At 44.5% G+C, this 19423-nt stretch overlaps 1 protein-coding gene across 5 annotated transcripts in view; it reads left to right on the top strand.

Annotated features, from left to right (window-relative positions):
- The window catches only part of ADD2 (adducin 2), a 103014-nt gene that overhangs the window by 66068 nt on the left and 17523 nt on the right, over window positions 1-19423 (top strand). For all 5 annotated transcript variants that reach the window (XM_006728014.3, XM_006728013.3, XM_031036440.2 and 2 more), the window contains 6 exons: window positions 7184-7335; window positions 7756-7836; window positions 10495-10644; window positions 11887-12030; window positions 14167-14265; window positions 18411-18587. In XM_006728014.3, coding sequence (XP_006728077.2) covers window positions 7184-7335; window positions 7756-7836; window positions 10495-10644; window positions 11887-12030; window positions 14167-14265; window positions 18411-18587 — 803 coding nt within the window. The remainder of the gene's footprint in view (window positions 1-7183; window positions 7336-7755; window positions 7837-10494; window positions 10645-11886; window positions 12031-14166; window positions 14266-18410; window positions 18588-19423) is intronic.

The raw sequence follows: 19423 nt of genomic DNA, 5'->3' as shown, positions 1-19423 counted from the left end.
TCCGCTCCCTGTTACCCTAGCTGTGGATATAGAACTGAAGGAAAATCCTCGTGGGCTAGCAGCAGCTCCTGACTCAGGCTGCTCTTTGCTCAACCCCGTGGAGCCTCTCCCTTGCAGCTGGAGTGGTAGGGCGGGGAGGAGGCCGTTGAATCCAGTATCTTGGTGCCCCACCGGACAGGCCAACCTGACTCCATAGACAAGGACCACAAGCAGCCAGGCCTGGGCATGAAACCCTCTTCCTGGGTTCTGAAGTTCTGCCCACAACCTTGAAGAAATAAACATCAAAGGCGCCTGGGTGACTCAGTTGGTTAAGCGACTGCCTTCGGCTCAGGTCATGATCCTGGAGTCCCGGGATCGAGTCCCGCATCGGGCTCCCTGCTCGGCAGGGAGCCTGCTTCTCCCTCTGACCCTCCCCCCTCTCATGTGCTCTCTCTCTCTCATTCTCTCTGTCTCAAATAAATAAATAAAATCTTTAAAAAAAAAAAAAAAGAAAAGAAACATCAAAAAATACTTTCCCTCAACAACATAAATACAGGATTATGATGAAAAATTAGGGAAATAATCAAGAAAAGGAAATTAAAATTAATGTACTGTGTTCTTACAACTAAGAAATGACTATTTTCAGTATTTTGGTGTGTATCCTTCCAGCCTTTTTCTCTTAACATATATAAATTAGGAAAACAAAAATGGAATCATATTATACATGCAAGTTTGATAGCTTTAACATATCTTGACTAATTTTTCACATAATAAAACATGATTCGGTAATATGATGTTTGGTGAAAGTATGCTATTCTATGGCATGACTGAATATGCCATAATTTATTTTTAGACTTTTAAGTTGTTTACAGCTTTTTGCTCTTATGAACAACAGTGTCATCAATCCTTTCATTTATTCTATGACTATTTTCTAAAGCCAAATTACTGGAAATAAAATTGCTACATTAAAGTATTTGCATGTTTTAAAGACATTAATGCATAATGCCAAATTACCATGGAGAAAGATGGAACCAATTTACATTCCCACCAGCAATGCAAAAAGTGCCCTTTTCCTCCACCTTGATCTGTAGTATGTATTATACCATTCGTTTCATCCTCCTGATTTGATAGGTGATAAATAGTACTTTATTTGTGTTTTAATGTGCATTTGTTTGATCACTAACGACTTTGAATGTATTTTCATATACACGTTGGGATGATTTTTTTTTTTGTAGTAAATTGCCTATCACATTCCTTGCCAATTTTCCTACTCACATATCCTTTTCTTAAAAATTTTCAAATCTTTATAAAATGGGGCTATTTCCCTCTTATCTATCAAATATATTGCAATTTTTTCCAGTTTTTCCTTTGCCTTTTTTGTTCGTGATGTTTTTATCTTGTAGAACTCTTTAATTTCCATGCAACTGAATCCATGGTTACTTTCCTTTGTGTGTTCCTCCTTTGATTGCACACTCAGAAATACCTTCCCCATGTTTTATCATCCCATGGGACAAATACCCTTAATTATTTTTAAAAATAAGAATTATTTTGTCAAGTTCCCCCACCCCATACCTCAAAAATTCCCTTTTGGGATTTTGATTGGGATTATATTAAATAAATAGATTAATTTGGTGGAGAATTTATAAATTTACAATTTTATATTAGAATATAAGCTTCATGGGGGAAAAGATATTTGTACGTTTTGTTCACTGCTGTATCCTAGAATAGTGTCTTGGACTTAGAAAAGTAGCTGGGTTCTAGAGGCGAGGGGGGTGGGAGGATGGGTTAGCCTGGTGATGGGTATTAAAGAGGGCATGGTCTGCATGGAGCACTGGGTGTTATGCACAAACAATGAATCATGGAACACTACATCAAAAACTAATGATGTGAGGGCGCCTGGGTGGCTCAGTTGGTTAAGCGACTGCCTTCGGCTCAGGTCATGATCCTGGAATCCCTGGATCGAGTCCCGCATCGGGCTCCCTGCTCGGCAGGGAGCCTGCTTCTCCCTCTGACCCTCCCCCCTCTCATGTGCTCTCTCTCTCTCATTCTCTCTGTCCCAAATAAATAAATAAAATCTTTAAAAAAAAAAAAAAACTAATGATATAATGTATGGTGATTAACATAATAAAAAAATTTTTAAAAATAGAAAAAAAAAGAAAATGAAAATCTCAAAAAAAAAAAAAAGCAGTCACTATGGGACACCTGGGTGGAAAAAAAAGAAAAGAAAAGTAGCTGGCACAGTATAGGTGTTTTAAAAATATTCACACAAATGAATTTTAAGTCTGTTCAGAAATTATGTATGTCTTCTATTTATTTGCTTTATTTGCTTTTTTTAAAAAAATGTCCATTAGAGAAGGTTAGTAGTTATTTTCTTATAGTCCCTACTAATTTCTTGTTAAGTTTATCCTGGAAATTTTATATAACTTTGTTATTTCATTTTATTTTTTATTTTTTTAAAGATTTTATTTATTTATTTGACACAGAGAGACACAGCGAGAGAGGGAACACAAGCAGGGGGAGTGGGAGAGGGAGAAGCAGGCTTCCCCCAGGGAGCCCTATGTGGGGCTTGATCCCAGGACCCTGGGACCATGACCTGAGCCGAAGGCAGATGCTTAATGACTGAGCCATCCAGGCGCCCCTAACTTTGTTATTTTAAATGATTTTTTTCCTCTATTCAATTTTCTTTCTGATTATAGCTGTCATCCAGGGAAAGGAGCTTCTTATTGAACTCTTAAATTCTAATAGCTTCTCAGTTAATTCTCTTGGGTTTTGTATATAGAAAAATCACATAACCTGCAAATAATGGTCATTTTGAATCCTTCATTCCAACATTTACCCTTTGGTTTCTTTTTCCAGTTTTCTCACTGCATCCATTAGAACCCTCAGAAAAAATGTTTAATAATAGATTAGAGAGTAATCGTCCTTGTCTTGTTTCTGACTTTAATAGAAATCCTTTACCACAAGAGTTTGAGTTCGTATCATGTTGAGGAAGTATCTTTTTATTCTAGTTCAATATGGGTTCTTCTCAGAAATGGATGTTGAATTTTATAAAATGCATTTGGGTCATTTATTGATTTCTCTTTCTTTGAACTATTGCTTTGATGAATTATATTAACAGATTTCTGAACATTGAACTCTTTTTTCATTCGTGAAATCAGTCATTCCTGCTCTTGATGCATCCTTTTGAAAATACTCTTCTAGATTTGATTTGCTAGACTTTTATTCAGGATTTGCATATTCATACATGAGATTGGTCAGAAATTCACTTTTTGGGCAGTCTTCATTTAGTATTGGTTTTAAGGTTATAATTTCATAAGATAAATCAAGATGATCCCCATCCTTCTCTTTGTCCTGATAGAATTTAAATAAGATAGGAAGTCTCTCTTCCTTGGAGGTTTATTCCTTACTTGTAAAGCCATCCAGATCTGGAACATTTTTTATAACATTATTTTTCTCAGTTTCATCTAGGGTTTTTAAAAAATTTATTTTGCTGCTTGAGTAAATTTTGATCATATGTTTTAAATAAATAATACATTTCATGGAGATTTTCAAAATTATTAGTGATTTACAGTATTATTTCTATCATTTAAACTTTCTGCTGTGAATGAGTAGACATCCCATTCTCATTCCTGGTGTTGTACCTTCCCGTTTTCTTTTCTGGCAATATTTTTTTTTTATTATGTGATGTTAATCACCATACATTACGTCATTAGTTTTTGATTATTCCCATTTTCTTTTATGCCAATCCAGATGTTGGTTTATTCATAGATCTTCTCACATAAGCCAATTCTTGGATTTCTATATTAGTTCTACTAATTTTCTAGTTTCCTGATTCATTGATCTTGTTTTTCTATTCACTAATTCTTTTCCATAACTTTCCTTTGGTTTATTTTGTTATTTTTATGTTTTCTAGAGTAGAATAAAATGGATGCTTTATTTTCATATTTAATTGAATAACAAAGACATTTTAGACTATGATTTTTTTTCCCTCTGAGTGTAAGTTTCATCTTATTCCATGCATTTTGACACACTATATCCTTTATGGTTAATTTCTAGATAGTTTGCAGTTGCTGTTTTGATTTTATTTTTATTCTAAGAACTATCTGGAAGTGTGTTTTCTCATTTCCAAGTGATTGAATTTGTAATGTTTTAAGGGTTTGTTGATAACATCTAGTTTGATTGCATTGTGTTTGGAAAATGTGACCTATTTAATGTCTATGTTGAGGATTTATTGAGATTTTCTCTGTGGCCTAATAATATCATTTTTGAATGATATGTAGGCAGAGACTCTATCTCCAGTGCATAGTATTTCATCTGTATCTTCATTTATTTATTTTATTTTGTAAAAAATGAGAGTCGTGTTGTCTTCCACTGGATATTTAATTAGTGTTCATTTCTCTTCGTATTTCTGGTAGCTTTTGCTTTGTATCTTGATGAAATGTTATTCAAAGCGTAAATGTTCTTTATAGCTATAGCTTCATGTCGGATTATATGTTTAATTCATGTATAATGACCTCCACAGTGGCCCCTCCCAACCATGGCCCCTGCTGCCTGGCTTTGTCTAGGGGGGCGTATGCTTTTGCTTTGCCTCCCTCCTTGCTGCCAGGGGTGAGTATTCCAAGGGAATATGGCTTTCCCTGATTTCTACTTTGATGATATTATGACCTCTGTTTATTTTTTTCTTTATATTTGCTGGGCATACTTCTGATGATTCTTCTCTTTTTACCTGCTTCATGTCACTTTATTTTAGTGTTGTTTGTTGGTAACCCTCCTATAGCATTGTCTCCCGGCATCTCTTGCTATAGCAGAGAAATCTGAAACAGCCGGGGGTTTTTTCGTTCCTTTGTAGGTAACCAACATTTTTTTTGGTAGATGTTTGTGCATTTTCCCCCTTATCCTTGTATTTCAGAAATGTGCCAGGAAGCATATAATTGTAGGCTTTTTCTCTTTATGGACTTTTTCCTGTGGAATGTAGTAAATTCTTATAATTTATTTACACAGGTCTGTTTCTCAGTTCAGAAATGTTTTCTGTTATGTGAGTGCTGATTATTTATATGCCAGCTCTCTGGTCTTTATCTCCTTTAGCTATCCTATTCTTTCTCATCGTTTTCATGTCTCTGTCCTTATACTTTTTCTTTTGAAAGAGATATAGAGCTGACCAGCATTCCCACTGCCTCACCGACCAGCGTCTGTCAGGAAGACAGTTGGATGTCTGAAAATCTGATTAGGGCATGTCCAGGGTATCTGAGTCAGGGAATGTGGAGAGGGGAAGTTCCAAGAGTCATGAGTTCAAGTGCAGATAGGTTGTTCTTTGTCCAGCTCCATTTGCCATAGAATTTTGTGGTTGTTTTGTGTTTTTATTTTAGTTTCTTTTTTTGCAATCCTGTGTCCTTCAGTCTTAGCTTTCCTGGGGGCGGTTGGGGAGTTTTCATCTTTTTCTGTGTTTTCTTAGGTCCCTTGAGTAAATGACTTGGTTAGATCTGAGTCATAAACCTGGCGTTCAGTCATCTTAACTTATAAGCATTCTTTCTCCTAAAACCCTGAGAGCAGAGGCTCTGGGGTGCTCGTGGAGCCTTCTGATCTCTTCTCCCACCCTGGGTCTGCTGGTGGGGTAATCCTTACAGCAAAGCTCCACAGAGTGGGAGAGGGGGACACTGATACAGGACACAAAGGATGGGATGGCATGTTTTTAGACCTATTCTGGCCTCCTTGCCATCCCTGGGATTCCCTAGTTATTTGTAAGAGAAGGAATTAAATCTGGGTCTGAAGACCCTCTCCCAACAATATCTCCCCCTGCCCGGCTTTGTCTGGTGGGCTTATGCTTTTGATATGCCTTCCTTCTTGCTACTAGGGATGAAGTAAAGAGGTAATTGCTTGTCTGGGGAATGAACAGAGAGGAGGAAGGGATACCAGAATGGCCAATTCCAATGAGAAATTGTTGACTTTGGAATTTCGTCGTTGTTCTTTCTGCCAGTTCCACTGAGCCTTTGGACCACTTCTTCCTCTGTCAACTATAGTTCCTGGACACATGCCCTGGAGGTATCCCTCCTCTGGTGGGCACAAGCTTTTTGGGTTTATATTCCTGACATGGGTGTTTCGAGGTTTGCTCTGCTTGCTTTATGTAGGCCCAACAGCACCTTTGTAGGTCCACCTTCGCCTTTGTAGACCATCTCATCATTTCAGCTAATGGCAAACCTGATGCAGGACAGATATCACAGTGTGTAATAGCAAGTTTATTGAGATGGTGGAAGCTTCTAAAAGGCATTTAATCCATTAAAGTTTTTAGTGGGATGCTGGGAGAGGCAGCATCAGGAGGCTCCCAGCCAGACACCATTTTAAGCCTTTCCTATTGATTCTTTTATTGGTTTCTAGACACTGACTAATTGGAAGTGCTGGGGCTCAGATGCCCTCTTATGCCTTCTGGAGGCACACAGGGAGCGGTCATCATTTTTAATGGGATAGACTGGACACCACCTCCTAGACCCCTTATGTGCCTTGAAGATGAGACCATCAAGCCCTCTAGGCCCATTTCCAGATCCCTTCCATATCTCCCCAAATTCCCTAAAAGAATCATAACTAACCGAGAGACTGCACAACCAGAGGGGAGCAGATATGGCCTGCCTGAAGCCTGAAGCCCTTCAGCTAACCACACTGACTTCTGGAAGTTTATGACTTGTCAGAAGAAGTTGAGGAATTTACTTCCTGGCTGACTTGGCTTTCTGATTTGCTCTGTTTCCAAAGCAGAGGAAAAGTTATATTACATGGTATAGTTTAAAACAATAAACAATAGCAGGTCTAATGATTAGTATCTTCTTCATCAAAACTAACTGATAAAATATACTTATATTTCCACTCAGAAACTTATTCTTGCTTTTATTCAATGTCCATCTTAAGGATTTATTTTGAGCTTGACATCCCAAGAAACCTTCATTCTGTGGTTTGAATCTTGCCATGATTTTTGACCAAAAGCAATGCCATTTTTATGTGAATAAGCAGAAGACTTTCTTGGGCACGACTATCCATTCTATGGATTTTCTCCCCCTGGATGAGGGCCAAAGAATACTTAATTCCCTGCCTGTGGAAGTCTCTTGTGCAGTTGTAGTGTCAGTGAGAATTTAGAGAAGGACTAGGGCGAGGAAGGAAGGGGGGCAGACAGCAGCCCTGACCCTGAGAGCTGCCATGTCCCCACCCTGTTTCCCTGCAGACTTCTCCATGATGACGCCCATCAATGACCTCCACACAGCTGACTCCTTGAACCTGGCCAAGGGGGAGCGGCTCATGCGCTGCAAGATCAGCAGCGTCTACCGTCTCCTAGACCTCTATGGCTGGGCCCAGCTGAGCGACACCTACGTCACGGTGAGCAGAGCATCTTGGAGTGGGGTGGGTACTGCATGTGGCCCTGACAAAATCCCAAGAGAGAGCTCCTGCCCGTCGGCATGGCCATGCACTGAGCCCTTCCAACATTTCTAACCACTGTGGTCACCTGAAATAGACAACCTTCCCTGTAACCACTTCCTGCATAAGGAGATAGGAACTCCTGGATCCTATTTCTGGGGCTACCCTTGATCATTGGGAGATTCCTCTTGTAGGTCCATTGCCCCAGTTCCAAATAAAGGCCAGGTCTTCTTCATCTTTCATGTGCTGGGGGGGAGATAAGGGTTTTTGGGTGTGAGTTTTGGGTGCAGTGGATTCAGGGGAAGTGGGGATTCAAGCAGAGTGTTCTTGGAAATAACCCTTCTGTCTCCTTGCCACTGAGAACATGTGTCTTCCCTCCAGCTGAGAGTCAGCAAGGAGCAGGATCACTTCCTGATTAGCCCTAAGGGAGTTTCTTGCAATGAAGTCACCGCATCCAGCCTGGTAAGTATAGCTGGGCATCTCATTGCCCATTGCTTATTGAAACGACAGCAGCCTACAGTGACAGGTCATGTTCAGATTAGCCACTGCCATCCTATCCCTCATGGAGCTTGCCATCTAGTGGGGCAGAGAAGACACATGGCTCCAAAGCACAACCCAACCATGAGACCAAATATGAGGTGCAGGCAGCAAGTGCAGTAGGAGGTAGGAGGGGGAGGAGCTGGGCCTGAGGTCCTCTGGGCCTGGGATTGGACCCCGAAGTCTGGGAATGGGGAGGCCTTCCCAGATTGGGGAATACGTTAGAATAACAGCCAGTGCTTTGTCTCAAAGCAGCGCAAGCCTGGCGTAGTGCTGGTGTCATAAGCATTAACTCTCTGGAACCCCCTTTGGTTCTCTCGCTCCTTTTAGGTGTACTTCCAGAACTTGGTCTTGATAAGGAAAGATTCCTGGGTAGGAGGACGAGAGAAGTAGAAAGGACTGTCTTACAAGCAGAAGAGGCCCCATGGTTCCCAGATGTGTGGGCTGCTGTGCTGTACGCCTGAGGGCAGAGGGTACCAACTCAGGGCCTCTGCCAGGCTTGACACACACTCACATGTTGAGTCCACGTATGCAGTTAAAAGAGCCAGCTGACAAAGTCACAGAATAGCTGGGCAGGGTAGACCTTGAGGGCTGCCAAGGCCACTTTATAGGCAGGAGAGGACACTGGAGCCCAGGGAGGTAAGTGGCTTGCACAGGGCCACCTAAGGACGTCATGGCCAAGTCAGATTAGGGTCAAAGACACAAGGAGGCACTGGATCTGCATTTAAGGCATTTGTGGCGAGTTGGGGAGCGGGCAAGACAAGCAATGATTCAACTCAGAGTGAAGAAGGCTCCCATACAGCAGGAAACTTGGGGAGCCCAGAAAAGGTGCTTGGGCCCAGCAGGAGGGGCAAGGGAAGAGCATGTGGGTTAACCTGATGGTGAAGGAGCTTAGTCCCCAGGAGCCCACAGCATAAGCAGATTTAGACCAGGCCAGGAGGGAGAGACTGGGCAGAGAGAACTCTGTCCTCAGCAGGAGAAGGACAGTTCACACAAAGCCAGGCACATGCCACATCCTGGTGCATTTGGGAGGACAGTGAGGGGCCACGTCTGGCTCACGTGTTCAGTGTCTGGAAGTGAGGCTGGGAGGGAATAGGGACAAGATGAAAAATGGCACCAAAAGCGTGGTTATGGTGCTTTGGCTTTACTCTGCTGGACATGCAGAGCCGCTGAAGCATTGTAAGCAGGTGAGTGATACAGTCACACACACACATTCACACACACGCGCACGCACGCACACACACACACACACACAGTGTGTGATTGTTAGCCATGACACCTGCTAGCTCCTCGGCATCAAAAGCAGATTATAAGACCAGTAACTAGTTTCTACCTGTCCTTTAAGATCTAGCTTTTGGGTGATTGGTAAATGGGTGTTTATTTTACTATTATCTTTACCTTTGTGTATTTTGCTTAAAAATTCAAAATAAAGAGTAAAAAAAACAAGAAAAAGGCTCAGGTTAGATGTTACTTCCTCTGGGAAGGCTTCTCTGATCCCCCTGTTTTACTGGGATCAAAGACTCCTCCCATCTGCTTCTAGAGAATTCTGTGACTGACTCTCTTCTAGCTTCCCTACCCAAGGTGTGGTCTGTGGACCAGCAGCATGGGTATCTCTTGGGAACTTGTCAGAAATGCAGACTCTCGGGTCCCATTCTGGGCCTACTGAATCAGAATCTGCATTTTTTTTATTTTAAATTTTAGTTAGTTAACATACAGTGCAGTATTGGTTTTAGGAGTAGAATTCAGTGATTCATCACTTACATACAACACCCAGTACTCATCACAACAAGTGCCTTTCTAATACCCATCATCCATATACCCCCTCCCCCACCCACCTACTTCCGTCAACCTGCAGTTTATTCTCTATTGTTAAGAATCCCTCTCCCCTTTTTTCTCCCTCTTCCCATATGTTCATCTGTTTTCTTTCTTAAATTCCACATATGAGTGAGATCATATGGTATTTGTCTTTCTCTGACTGACTTATTTCATTTAGCATAATATACTCTAGCTCTATCCATGTCATTGCAAATGGCAAGATTTCATTCTTTTTGATGGCTGAGTACTATTCCATTGTGTGTGTGTGTGTGTGTGTGTGTGTATGCCACATCTCCTTTATCCATTCATCAGTTGATGGACATTTGGGCTCTCTCCATAGTTTGGCTGTTGTTGCCCCTTCAAATCTGTATTTTTGTATCCTTTGGGTAAACGCCTAGCAGTGCAATTGCTGGATCATAGGGTAGCTCTAGTTTTAACTTTCTGAGGAACCTCCATACTGTTCTCCAGAGTGGCTGCCCCAGTTTGCAGAGAATCTATTTTGACAGGATCTCCAGAGGATTCTTATGCCCGGTCAAGTTTGAGAAACTCTGCTCTAGCATTTTCCCTGCTGAATCATAATCAGTCATGTCTCCTGGTAGCCTGTGTCCTCACCAAAAGCAGGAACCAGGTCTCTTCTCCCAACACCAAGCACAGCCCTTGCTCCTGGGGTGCGGGAATGCCTGGAGGCGGTGGGTGTGGCCCACCTGCGGGAGGGTCCTGAGGGCCCCCACCTGCCTTGTGGCCATAAGGTTCTCTTCCCTGGCCCAGATCAAGGTGAACATCCTGGGAGAGGTGGTGGAGAAGGGCAGCAGCTGCTTCCCAGTGGATACCACAGGCTTCTGTCTACACTCGGCGATCTACGCTGCCAGACCTGATGTGCGCTGCATCATCCACCTGCACACGCCGGCCACGGCAGCCGTGAGTGTTCGCTCTAAGGGCAGCATTTCGTCCCTGAGGCTGGCAGCAAACCCCTGCTGCCCCCTTCTCTGAGGTGCTCCCTGACGAAAGAAGTAAGCCCCCCAAGCTAGTGGCAGTCTCGTTATTTAAAACAGTTCTGGAAACATTTCCTGAACTCAAGCCAAGGTGAAGAGAAGGAACACCCCATGTGGTAACCCTAATCCTCTCCATTTTTCCAAGCACAGAAGTCTTGGTTTGGGGACATGAGGCAAAGATATGAAGTGTTTGCTCTGCTGCGTCCCCCACCCTGCTACACACACACATAAGCACCATTTACCCAAGTGACGGCACCTCTTGAGTTTCCACTCAGGTCAGTCCTCTCGGACTGAAGGCTGGAGCCTGCCCCAACCCCCACCCCCAGCCCAGGCTCTGGTGAGGAGAGATCGTGATAAAAAATAAGATGGTGGGAACCTGGACTTGTCCACTTTTCATAACCCAGGGTTCCAAGTGTCACTTGGAAAGACCACAACCAAGCAGGTCTGGGTGTCCCCTCAACCTTCAACCCATCTTACTGACTTCCAGACCTTACACCTACAGGAGCAGAGCGGACTTGTCATTGGCCTGGGTTTTTTCTGTGAAGCACACCAGTTATGAGCACTCAGATTTTCCAGAATATGGGACAGAATGAGGGAACAAAGGCGGGAGGCTCTCCTAAACCTCTCCATGCTCCTTGCTTTTAATAAAAGGCAGGATTTGAGGCATGGATTTGAACCCTATTCCCTGGCACCCTTATTGCCTTATCACTAGTGAAAGGGGGCCTCTCAGTGGGCCTCCCTGTTTCTGCCCTGACCTCAAGGCTGAGGATTTCCACCAGCTCACCCCAGAGGACGCTGGACCCTGCTTCACTCCAGCCTGGTGCCAACTCTGCTACCCCCTACCTTTTCCCAGAGTCCTAGCACGAGAGGAGAGCGAGGGGGTGGGCAGGAGCACTAGCTTTCTCAAAGGCATTCTTTGTAGCAATTTTAGAGAGAGGTATATTGACATGGCGGCTGTCAAAATGATGGTGGAAAGACGTCAGAGGAAGCAGCTGGCAAGCCAGAGCCCAGCCGGGTGCAGCAGAGTCAAAGGGCAGTGCCTTTCTTGGGGGCTTGCTCTCTCCCGCACTAGTCCTCAGAGTAGAGCCTGGCTGTGCCACTCTGAGGAAAGGGCACAGACCGGGGTGGGGGAGCTGCAGGTGCTAACCATTCCACTGTCTCACTAAAGGTGTCAGCCATGAAGTGTGGCCTCCTGCCTGTCTCCCACAACGCCCTGCTGGTGGGGGACATGGCCTATTATGACTTCAATGGTGGGATGGAGCAGGAAGCGGATCGAATCAGCCTGCAGAAGTGCCTTGGACCCACCTGCAAGGTTTGCTCAGCTGTTTCAGAAAGACACTCTGGGGTGGGATTGTCCAAAACCTACATCATGAGTGACATGTGTTCAGTGGACAATGTTTAGAAGTTGCACTTAAACAAAAAAGTGAAATAAAATTCTCTTTATCCCACTATCCTGAGGTTTTGGTGCATGCTCCACAAATATATTCACATATATTTAGAAAACGTAGATCATAAAATATATCCTCTTTTTTCCTTTAGTAATATCCAGTAAACACCTTTGTATATTATTAAATATTTTCTAAATCACTATTTTATTTTTTAAAAATGTTTTTATTTAATAGAGAGATAGAGAGCACAAGCAGGCAGGGTGGCAGCCAGTGGGAGAGGGAGAAGCAGGCTTCCCGTTGAGCAGGGAACCCCGATGTGGGGCTCGATCCCAGGACCCCGGGATCATGACCTGACCTGAAGGCAGACGCTTAACTGACTGAGCCACCGAGGCGCCCCTCTAAATCACTATTTTAAAATTATTAGATTATACCTCATTGTGTAAATGGCTGTGCCACCATTTACCTTAACAAACTGGACACCGGAAGCTCCCGCCCTCCACCCACCCTGAATTTTTCCTTGATATAAACAACACATGATGAAAATCCTTTTAGCTAAATCTCTATATATGCTTGAGATCATTTCCTTAGGATAAATTCCCAGGGACACACATTTTAGAACTCTTACTTCATTCAGGCGCATTGCCCTTTCCTCCCCCAGAGTCTAGTATATGAGAATGCTACTTCCCTGCACTCGCCCCAAACTTGAGTATTACTGCTTTTTTTTTTCTTTTGCTAACTTGATAGAGAAAAACAGAATCTCACTATTGTTTGGCTTAAATCTAAAGACTTATTTTTTAACAGTACATCATTAGGGGTCGTCAGCTCAGTACAGGAAGTTCTGGAGCTGAGCCTACGTTGATAGATGCTTGTTCCCGTCCTTGAAAGGCACTCACTGCCTAAATCATTTCCAGTCGGAGAGTCTCTGCCTTCCCATTCCTGACACAGAGGAGAAATCCCTGCCACTCTCTCCCAACATTCTCTAAAGCCTCATTAGCAGTGCCGGGAGAGGGAGGAGATGTTCACATCTACAAAATGCTACAAGAATTTCAGAGATTTGCTATCTACAAAATCTTTTTAGGCCAGAGTCATCATCTCTTTCTATTTCTCTGGCGCTTGAGAAGAAAAACCTCCAGCTGTTTTCAGCAGGAGAGGATGTGATGATTAGACCACTAGGCCTCAGCCCACGTCTGCAAGGACACATCCTACACATGGATCTGTGTCCCTGCTGCTAGGTGGGCATCGTCTGGTTTCAGAGAGTTCATGAGGAAAAAACCAACCAAGAAACAGTTTCTGCATCTGAACTCTAGGGAGTCAGGCTCTGTATAAGTTCATTTCTGTTTCTTTCCCCCACCCCCTTTTGTCTGCCTGCCCCTGGCTGAGTCACAAACGTTGCACCAACGGTGAGAACACCTGGGTTCTAGTTCCGATTCTGCCCTTGATTAGCTGGGAGGCTTTCACTTTCTTTAGGCTTCTGTTTCCTCTTCTGCAAAACCAGAGAGTTAAGAGTAGAAGGTCACTATGGCCTCCTTCACAGAAGTGGAGGGTCTTAGAGCTACCAGGGCATCGCTGAGTTCATGGAGAAGAGACTTGAGGTCCAGAGAGGTGACATGACGCACCTGTTTCTGCAGAGCCACCCCTCAGAGAGCCACCCCCTTGGGTTTTGATTTCCAAGTCAACTAAGTCACAGGAGCAAGAGATTGCTTTTGAGGTTAGACCCTCCTATTGGACACAAAGTAATTTCTTTCACTTTAACACAGACACCAGTTTTTCAGACTTCAAAGCCCTCCGAGGCCTAAAAATCCAGGTATTGCCCAAAGAAATCCACCAAGCTCTCTAGTCTCCATTTTAAAAAGCATTTTCTATTTTTTAGGGAGGATGCTTAGGGTTAAAATCACATCCGGGGTAGCATTGGGGTGTTTGCACGGGGAGAATGAACAAGGAGTTGGGGGCATGCTTTGGGACTGGATATGGAAACTGATTTGGAGTAAATGAAAAATCTCTCCTTCTTCACTAAAGTTTAAAAGGCTTGAAGTTTTAATTGGCCGTTTGCTCCTATGCAGATCCTGGTGCTAAGAAATCATGGAGTGGTTGCTCTAGGTGACACCGTGGAGGAGGCGTTTTATAAGGTCTTCCACCTGCAGGCTGCGTGTGAGATACAGGTGAGCAAGTTCCTCTGGGGAGTGTGCCCTAGCGTGGCTCTGACGGAGTCCGCACTGGCCGTGATTTAAGGAGTCCTGGGAGCCAGCCATCTAAAAGCCTTGCCCTATTTCTTCTCTGCCTTGGCACCACCTTATCCTTCTAAAGTTTCGCACTTAGAATCAGTTTTGTAGCTTTAAAATATTTATCACTGTTGCCTAACAACCAGTATCTACCTCTTGGGGTCAGTGACCAGGACAGGGAGCTGCCTAGGCCCATCAATCGGAAAGTGGGAGAAACCGTAATAGGGGATATAAAAGTTCTTACCATGCTCACATATTACCTGGGGTATAACTGTTACATCTAGCTATGGCAAATAGACACCACCTCGTAAGTGGGTCTTTTCTCTTTTTGTCTGGAGGGTGTAGTTTGCAAAGACCATGAACATGGTCCAGCCCAGAAAGGGGTGAAGTTAGACATGGCAAGCCTGAACACCAGGGAACCCCCAACATAATGTCCAGGGAGCCCATCGTAAGGTTCTCCTAACTAGTAGGGGATGGGGTGGAGGGTGGGTGGGGATTGTCAGTGATCATGAGACCCCTAAAGGAATTGGTGGAAAAGCAATAGGAAAACACAAATCCTATAGTTTTGCCAGATAACAAGGTGATGTTACATAAGCCAAACACATGCTCCTTTCAGTGTGGCAAGCTGTCAGGGGTGAGTAGGGGGGCCTTGCAAACTGAATGGACTCTATCCTTTCCAGCTCTGGGATATGTGTCTTTGGGTCAGGGACTTGCTTTCCTCATCTGGACAAGGGGGGGCCTATGGGATCCTTGTGAGGATGGGGCCTTTCAGATAAGGAGAGGTGTTGCTGATGGTATTTTTAGGACCCAGTTGACAGAAGGGAAGACTAACTGCTCCAGGATGAGTCAGCTCTTCGCAAGGTCCTTTGGTGTCCTGTCTGCCCTCTCCTGGCTGGTCTGGGCAGAGCAGCGCCCCAGGCGGAATGCCTGCCTTTGTCCTGGCAGCTGGGGAACAGGGGAAAGAATGGGATAATCCCAGAGGCATTGCTAGTGGAGGTTCTGCAAATGGCACCTTTCTCAAGGGTTTTTAAATGAATATGTTGAGAGGACAGTTGTTAAGACAATGATGAAGAGGTGTTAGAAGTGGTATGAGACTGTCCCATCCCCCCAGACAGCGGTGGTCATAACAGAAGGTGGAGAAGGTAGAACCAGGGTCAAGGCAGTTCCTTCCTGATGCAGCCCCAACCAGAGATGCTGGCCCTGAGCTCTGACCCCTGACTGATGTTAGAACCTGGCAGAGCCTCTGATATGCCCACTTTCTTTTCCCCATATCTGTGCTCTAACGAGTTCCCCATCTTCCTTCTGAAGAAGAGGTTTCCATGAGAAAATAGTTCATACCATTTTGCAAAGACAGCATGGCCTGGAAATGAATGGAGAGAGATGCCCATGTGTCCCCCATCATGTGGTAAAGACCTGTCCCAGGCTACACGCTGAAAAATGGCCTCCGTACAGTTTAACCAAAGGCAGGACGGCCGTCTAGCAGCTGGGGAGATGAAAGCACAGAGTTGCCAGCCACTGGCCCCGACAGCCCCAGCGGCTTCTCTCGGCCCTATCTGCTGTCACTTTCTTTTCCATCAGAACTGCCATGTGACCTTGTTAAAGTGCATCAGGCGATAGAAGCAAATAACCTCCAGAAAACCTCCAGTGGCTTTTTTTTCAGCTCGTGGAGCAGGGAGGCTTCTAGAGAGAGAAAGGAAGCTAGAGGGTGTGGAAGCAGAACAGGCCAGATTAGACCAGAGGTGTGGGTGGTTTAGGGCATGCGCGACCCCATGGGCCAGTGGTCTGCAGATGCTGTTGGGATGGTAGCCCCTGGGCAGCTCATTTCTGCTTGAACAGCCAGCACTGAGGTTCTGTTTTCATCGTGGGCTAACTTTTCTCCCTCAGTGACCTTGGCAAACAAATGTGGCTGTGGTCATTTTAGTGGTTCAAGGCTAAAAGCCTAGTCCATTCTTCTGGGGACAGTGCTCTCCATTGGTTTGGGGTTCTAGGAAACTGGGTCATCCCCAGCTGAGAGAGGCAGCTCCCTGCTCTGCTTACAGGCAGATGGGAAGAAGCTCAGGCAATTCTTCTCCATCTGCTACCCATCGCCATGGAAACTAATGGGGGAAGGGGGAGGTGGGAGGAGGCACAGTTCTTGTAAGGATATGGGCAGTTCTTTCCTCCATTAATGACTAGGCACATTGTTTCTTTCATAGTAAAACCTCGGAATTTTTTGATCATAAACATTGATGTGGCACTCTATGCCCCAGGTACTATTCTAGGTGCTTTACAAGTATTACCTTCCATAATGCTCACAAGGTAGATACTACTATTTTTTTCATTTTACAGATGAGAAAACAGGCACAGAGAGGGTAAATAGCTGCCCCAAATTACACAGCGAGTAAGTGGCAAAGCCAGGATTCAAACCCAGGCAGCCTGTGTCCGCTTCCATGTCCTTAAACACTACGTTGCACTGCCTCGGGGGGAAATGAAGATCAGCTGACAGTCAGCACTCCAAGTCAGGGTTCCAGGGTCGCAAGGGCTGGAGCCCTGCCTTGGCCAGATGGGGGTCTGGGATGAACCAGGTAATTGATCTACCGGCTGGGATTCACTGCCTTTGAGAGTGCATGCCCACACGCTCAGCCTGTGTACATGTGAGGGACTTCAGCATTAGAAAATATGGCAACAGAGGCCAGAACCGGAACTGGTGAATGAGCATAACAAAAAGGTGGATTTGCACTTCGTGTAATCTACGCCAACTCACTGTAACCCTTCTAACATTTGGACCACAGTATAGTAGGCTGCCTCCCTAGGCACGGAGCTGACTATCTCCAGGGATATTGGACAAGGACCCTTAGCTTTGGTGGATGCAATTTAGCTTGCTGGCTAAGTCATTTAATAAACGACTATTAAAGTCTCCATCTTTGCCAGATAAAAATGGAGCCTTCAACTGGACGCATGCCTCGGATGAAGAGGGTATGGAAAATGAGTATTCTTGCTTCCTCCTCTTCACCCTTGCAAAGGTGGCCTGGCTGACCTCCAGGAAGTCCCATAGGAGGCATTTGTTACACTGGCGAATCCAACACACTCCAGGGTGTGTGCCGGATCCTCACAGGTTCACGGACTCATGTTGGCCAGCAAGCTAAATTGCATCCTTTCCTTTTCAGTAAAAACTGGAACACTGGAAGTTTATGTAGTCGGATCATTCTCCTGTAATAAGTAGGCTTACAGGAGATATCAAATATTAATCAGATTGCAGCACAGAACACCTGGCTTCCCACTGAGACGACTGGGAAACCATCCTCTCTCACTGTTGCTGGTCTCACCCTGGAAGCCAAATCATAACCAATTATATCTGAGTGCTGGATTCAGGGAGTAGACAGAAGGTACCATTATATGGATATGGAATTAGAAAATAAGGAGATTGGTTAGATTAATAAATGTCTTCTAGGATCATTCTAAAATCGCCTGCTGTATACACACACCTCTTGCCCTAATACTCAGAGTCCATTGCCTGTAGCCACTTGTTCTGTCCCCTTGCCATGGAGCCTGGACAGTGGGGCAAATACTCCAAGTGCACTGGGGAAGCTGCATCTCCCTTTACAGGGCCCGGCTGTGTATTACACAGGGAGAGAGATTTCAAACACACAGAAAGATGCAGAAGAATAATATACACCCACTACTCACCACTCAGATTTAAAAAGTAAAAGCCTTTTTACTTCAGATCTTTTCCTCTTGAAGAAATAAAATATTATAGACAAGAACTGAAGTCCATTTTGGAGCCCTTCCTGACCTCAACCCCCACCTTCCCCAGAAATAGTCACAAATTGAGGTTGGTCTGTATCCAGGTAACTTTTCAGTCCTCTGCATTGCTTTATTCTTGAGGTTTAACACTTGCTGCTTCCTCCTCTTCTGCAGTCTCTAAGAACTAGCATTAAGAAAGAAACTGCTAAGACCTCTTTCCCTGGAAGTAGGTACGTGCCCAGTAACTTTGGAGCAGCTTTTCCTCTGGGAGGGAAAAAGCCAAATACAGCTCACATTTCTAGACATGTGTACACACACGCATACATGCATGCACACTGAGGTCTTTCTGCTCTTTGCTGCAGGTCTCCGCCCTGTCCGGCGCCGGGGGAGCAGAGAACCTCATCCTCCTGGAGCAGGAGAAGCACCGACCCCACGAAGTGGGCTCTGTACAGTGGGCAGGGAGCACCTTCGGGCCTATGCAGAAGAGCCGGCTGGGGGAGCACGAGTTTGAGGCCCTCATGAGGATGCTGGACAACCTGGTGAGTCGGTTGAGACTCAGCCCCCTGTAACCAGTAAGGGGGGGATGCAGTAGGTGGACATGGGAATCGCAGCATCATGAAGCTGTTAAAGCCTCATTGATTGGCAACTGACTCAGAATTTGTGGTCATTCTAATCGTAGTTGAGTTTTCTTAAATGATGACCTTTACCACCCCGTTCTAAAGGCTGTCAATGCCATCTTATATTGTGGCTCAGTTCACTCTTTTCTAGTTAGTTCTGCCTTGGTATCTCGTGACTTTAATGTAGAAACCATGTAATACTCTAATTTCCTTATTCTGCTGAGCAACATTCTAACAATATCCTGTCATAATGATTGAATGAATCAATCCTGTAAGGAGTTAACTGGTATGTGTCTAGGGGTGGGCTTTAAAGGATACAAAATCTAACAATCTAGTTGATGATAGGACATATAAATAGGAGACAGTTGGAGAACAAGAGCAAAGTATGCACGATGAAGAGCTAGTTGCAGGAAGAGAACATAACTTCTTCGATTGCTCGGAGAAGTGAAAGATGAAACCTATCTTTGGACCGTTTCTATATCTGATTCATGTTCCCCTCCTGACTGCTACTCCCTTGGACCCTCTTTATTGTGTCCAGATCACTGCAATAATTAATCTTTTTCTCCTTGCCTCCAGTCCCTCCAAACCATCCTTACCTTATTACCAGGCTGACTGTGAGGGTCACTTTATAATGATGAAAAACACAATCCACCTTGAAAATACAATTCCTGTTAACATTCATGTGCTGAGTAATTCATGCCTAAATAAAGCACCAGAGCCAGACAGTTTCATACAGGAATTCTTTCAAATCTTTAAGA

The sequence above is a fragment of the Leptonychotes weddellii genome, chromosome 10 (genome assembly GCF_054177405.1).
Source record: "Leptonychotes weddellii isolate Sample4059 chromosome 10, ASM5417740v2, whole genome shotgun sequence".
Taxonomy (NCBI): domain Eukaryota; kingdom Metazoa; phylum Chordata; class Mammalia; order Carnivora; family Phocidae; genus Leptonychotes; species Leptonychotes weddellii.
This window is presented reverse-complemented; position numbering and strand designations above follow the sequence as displayed.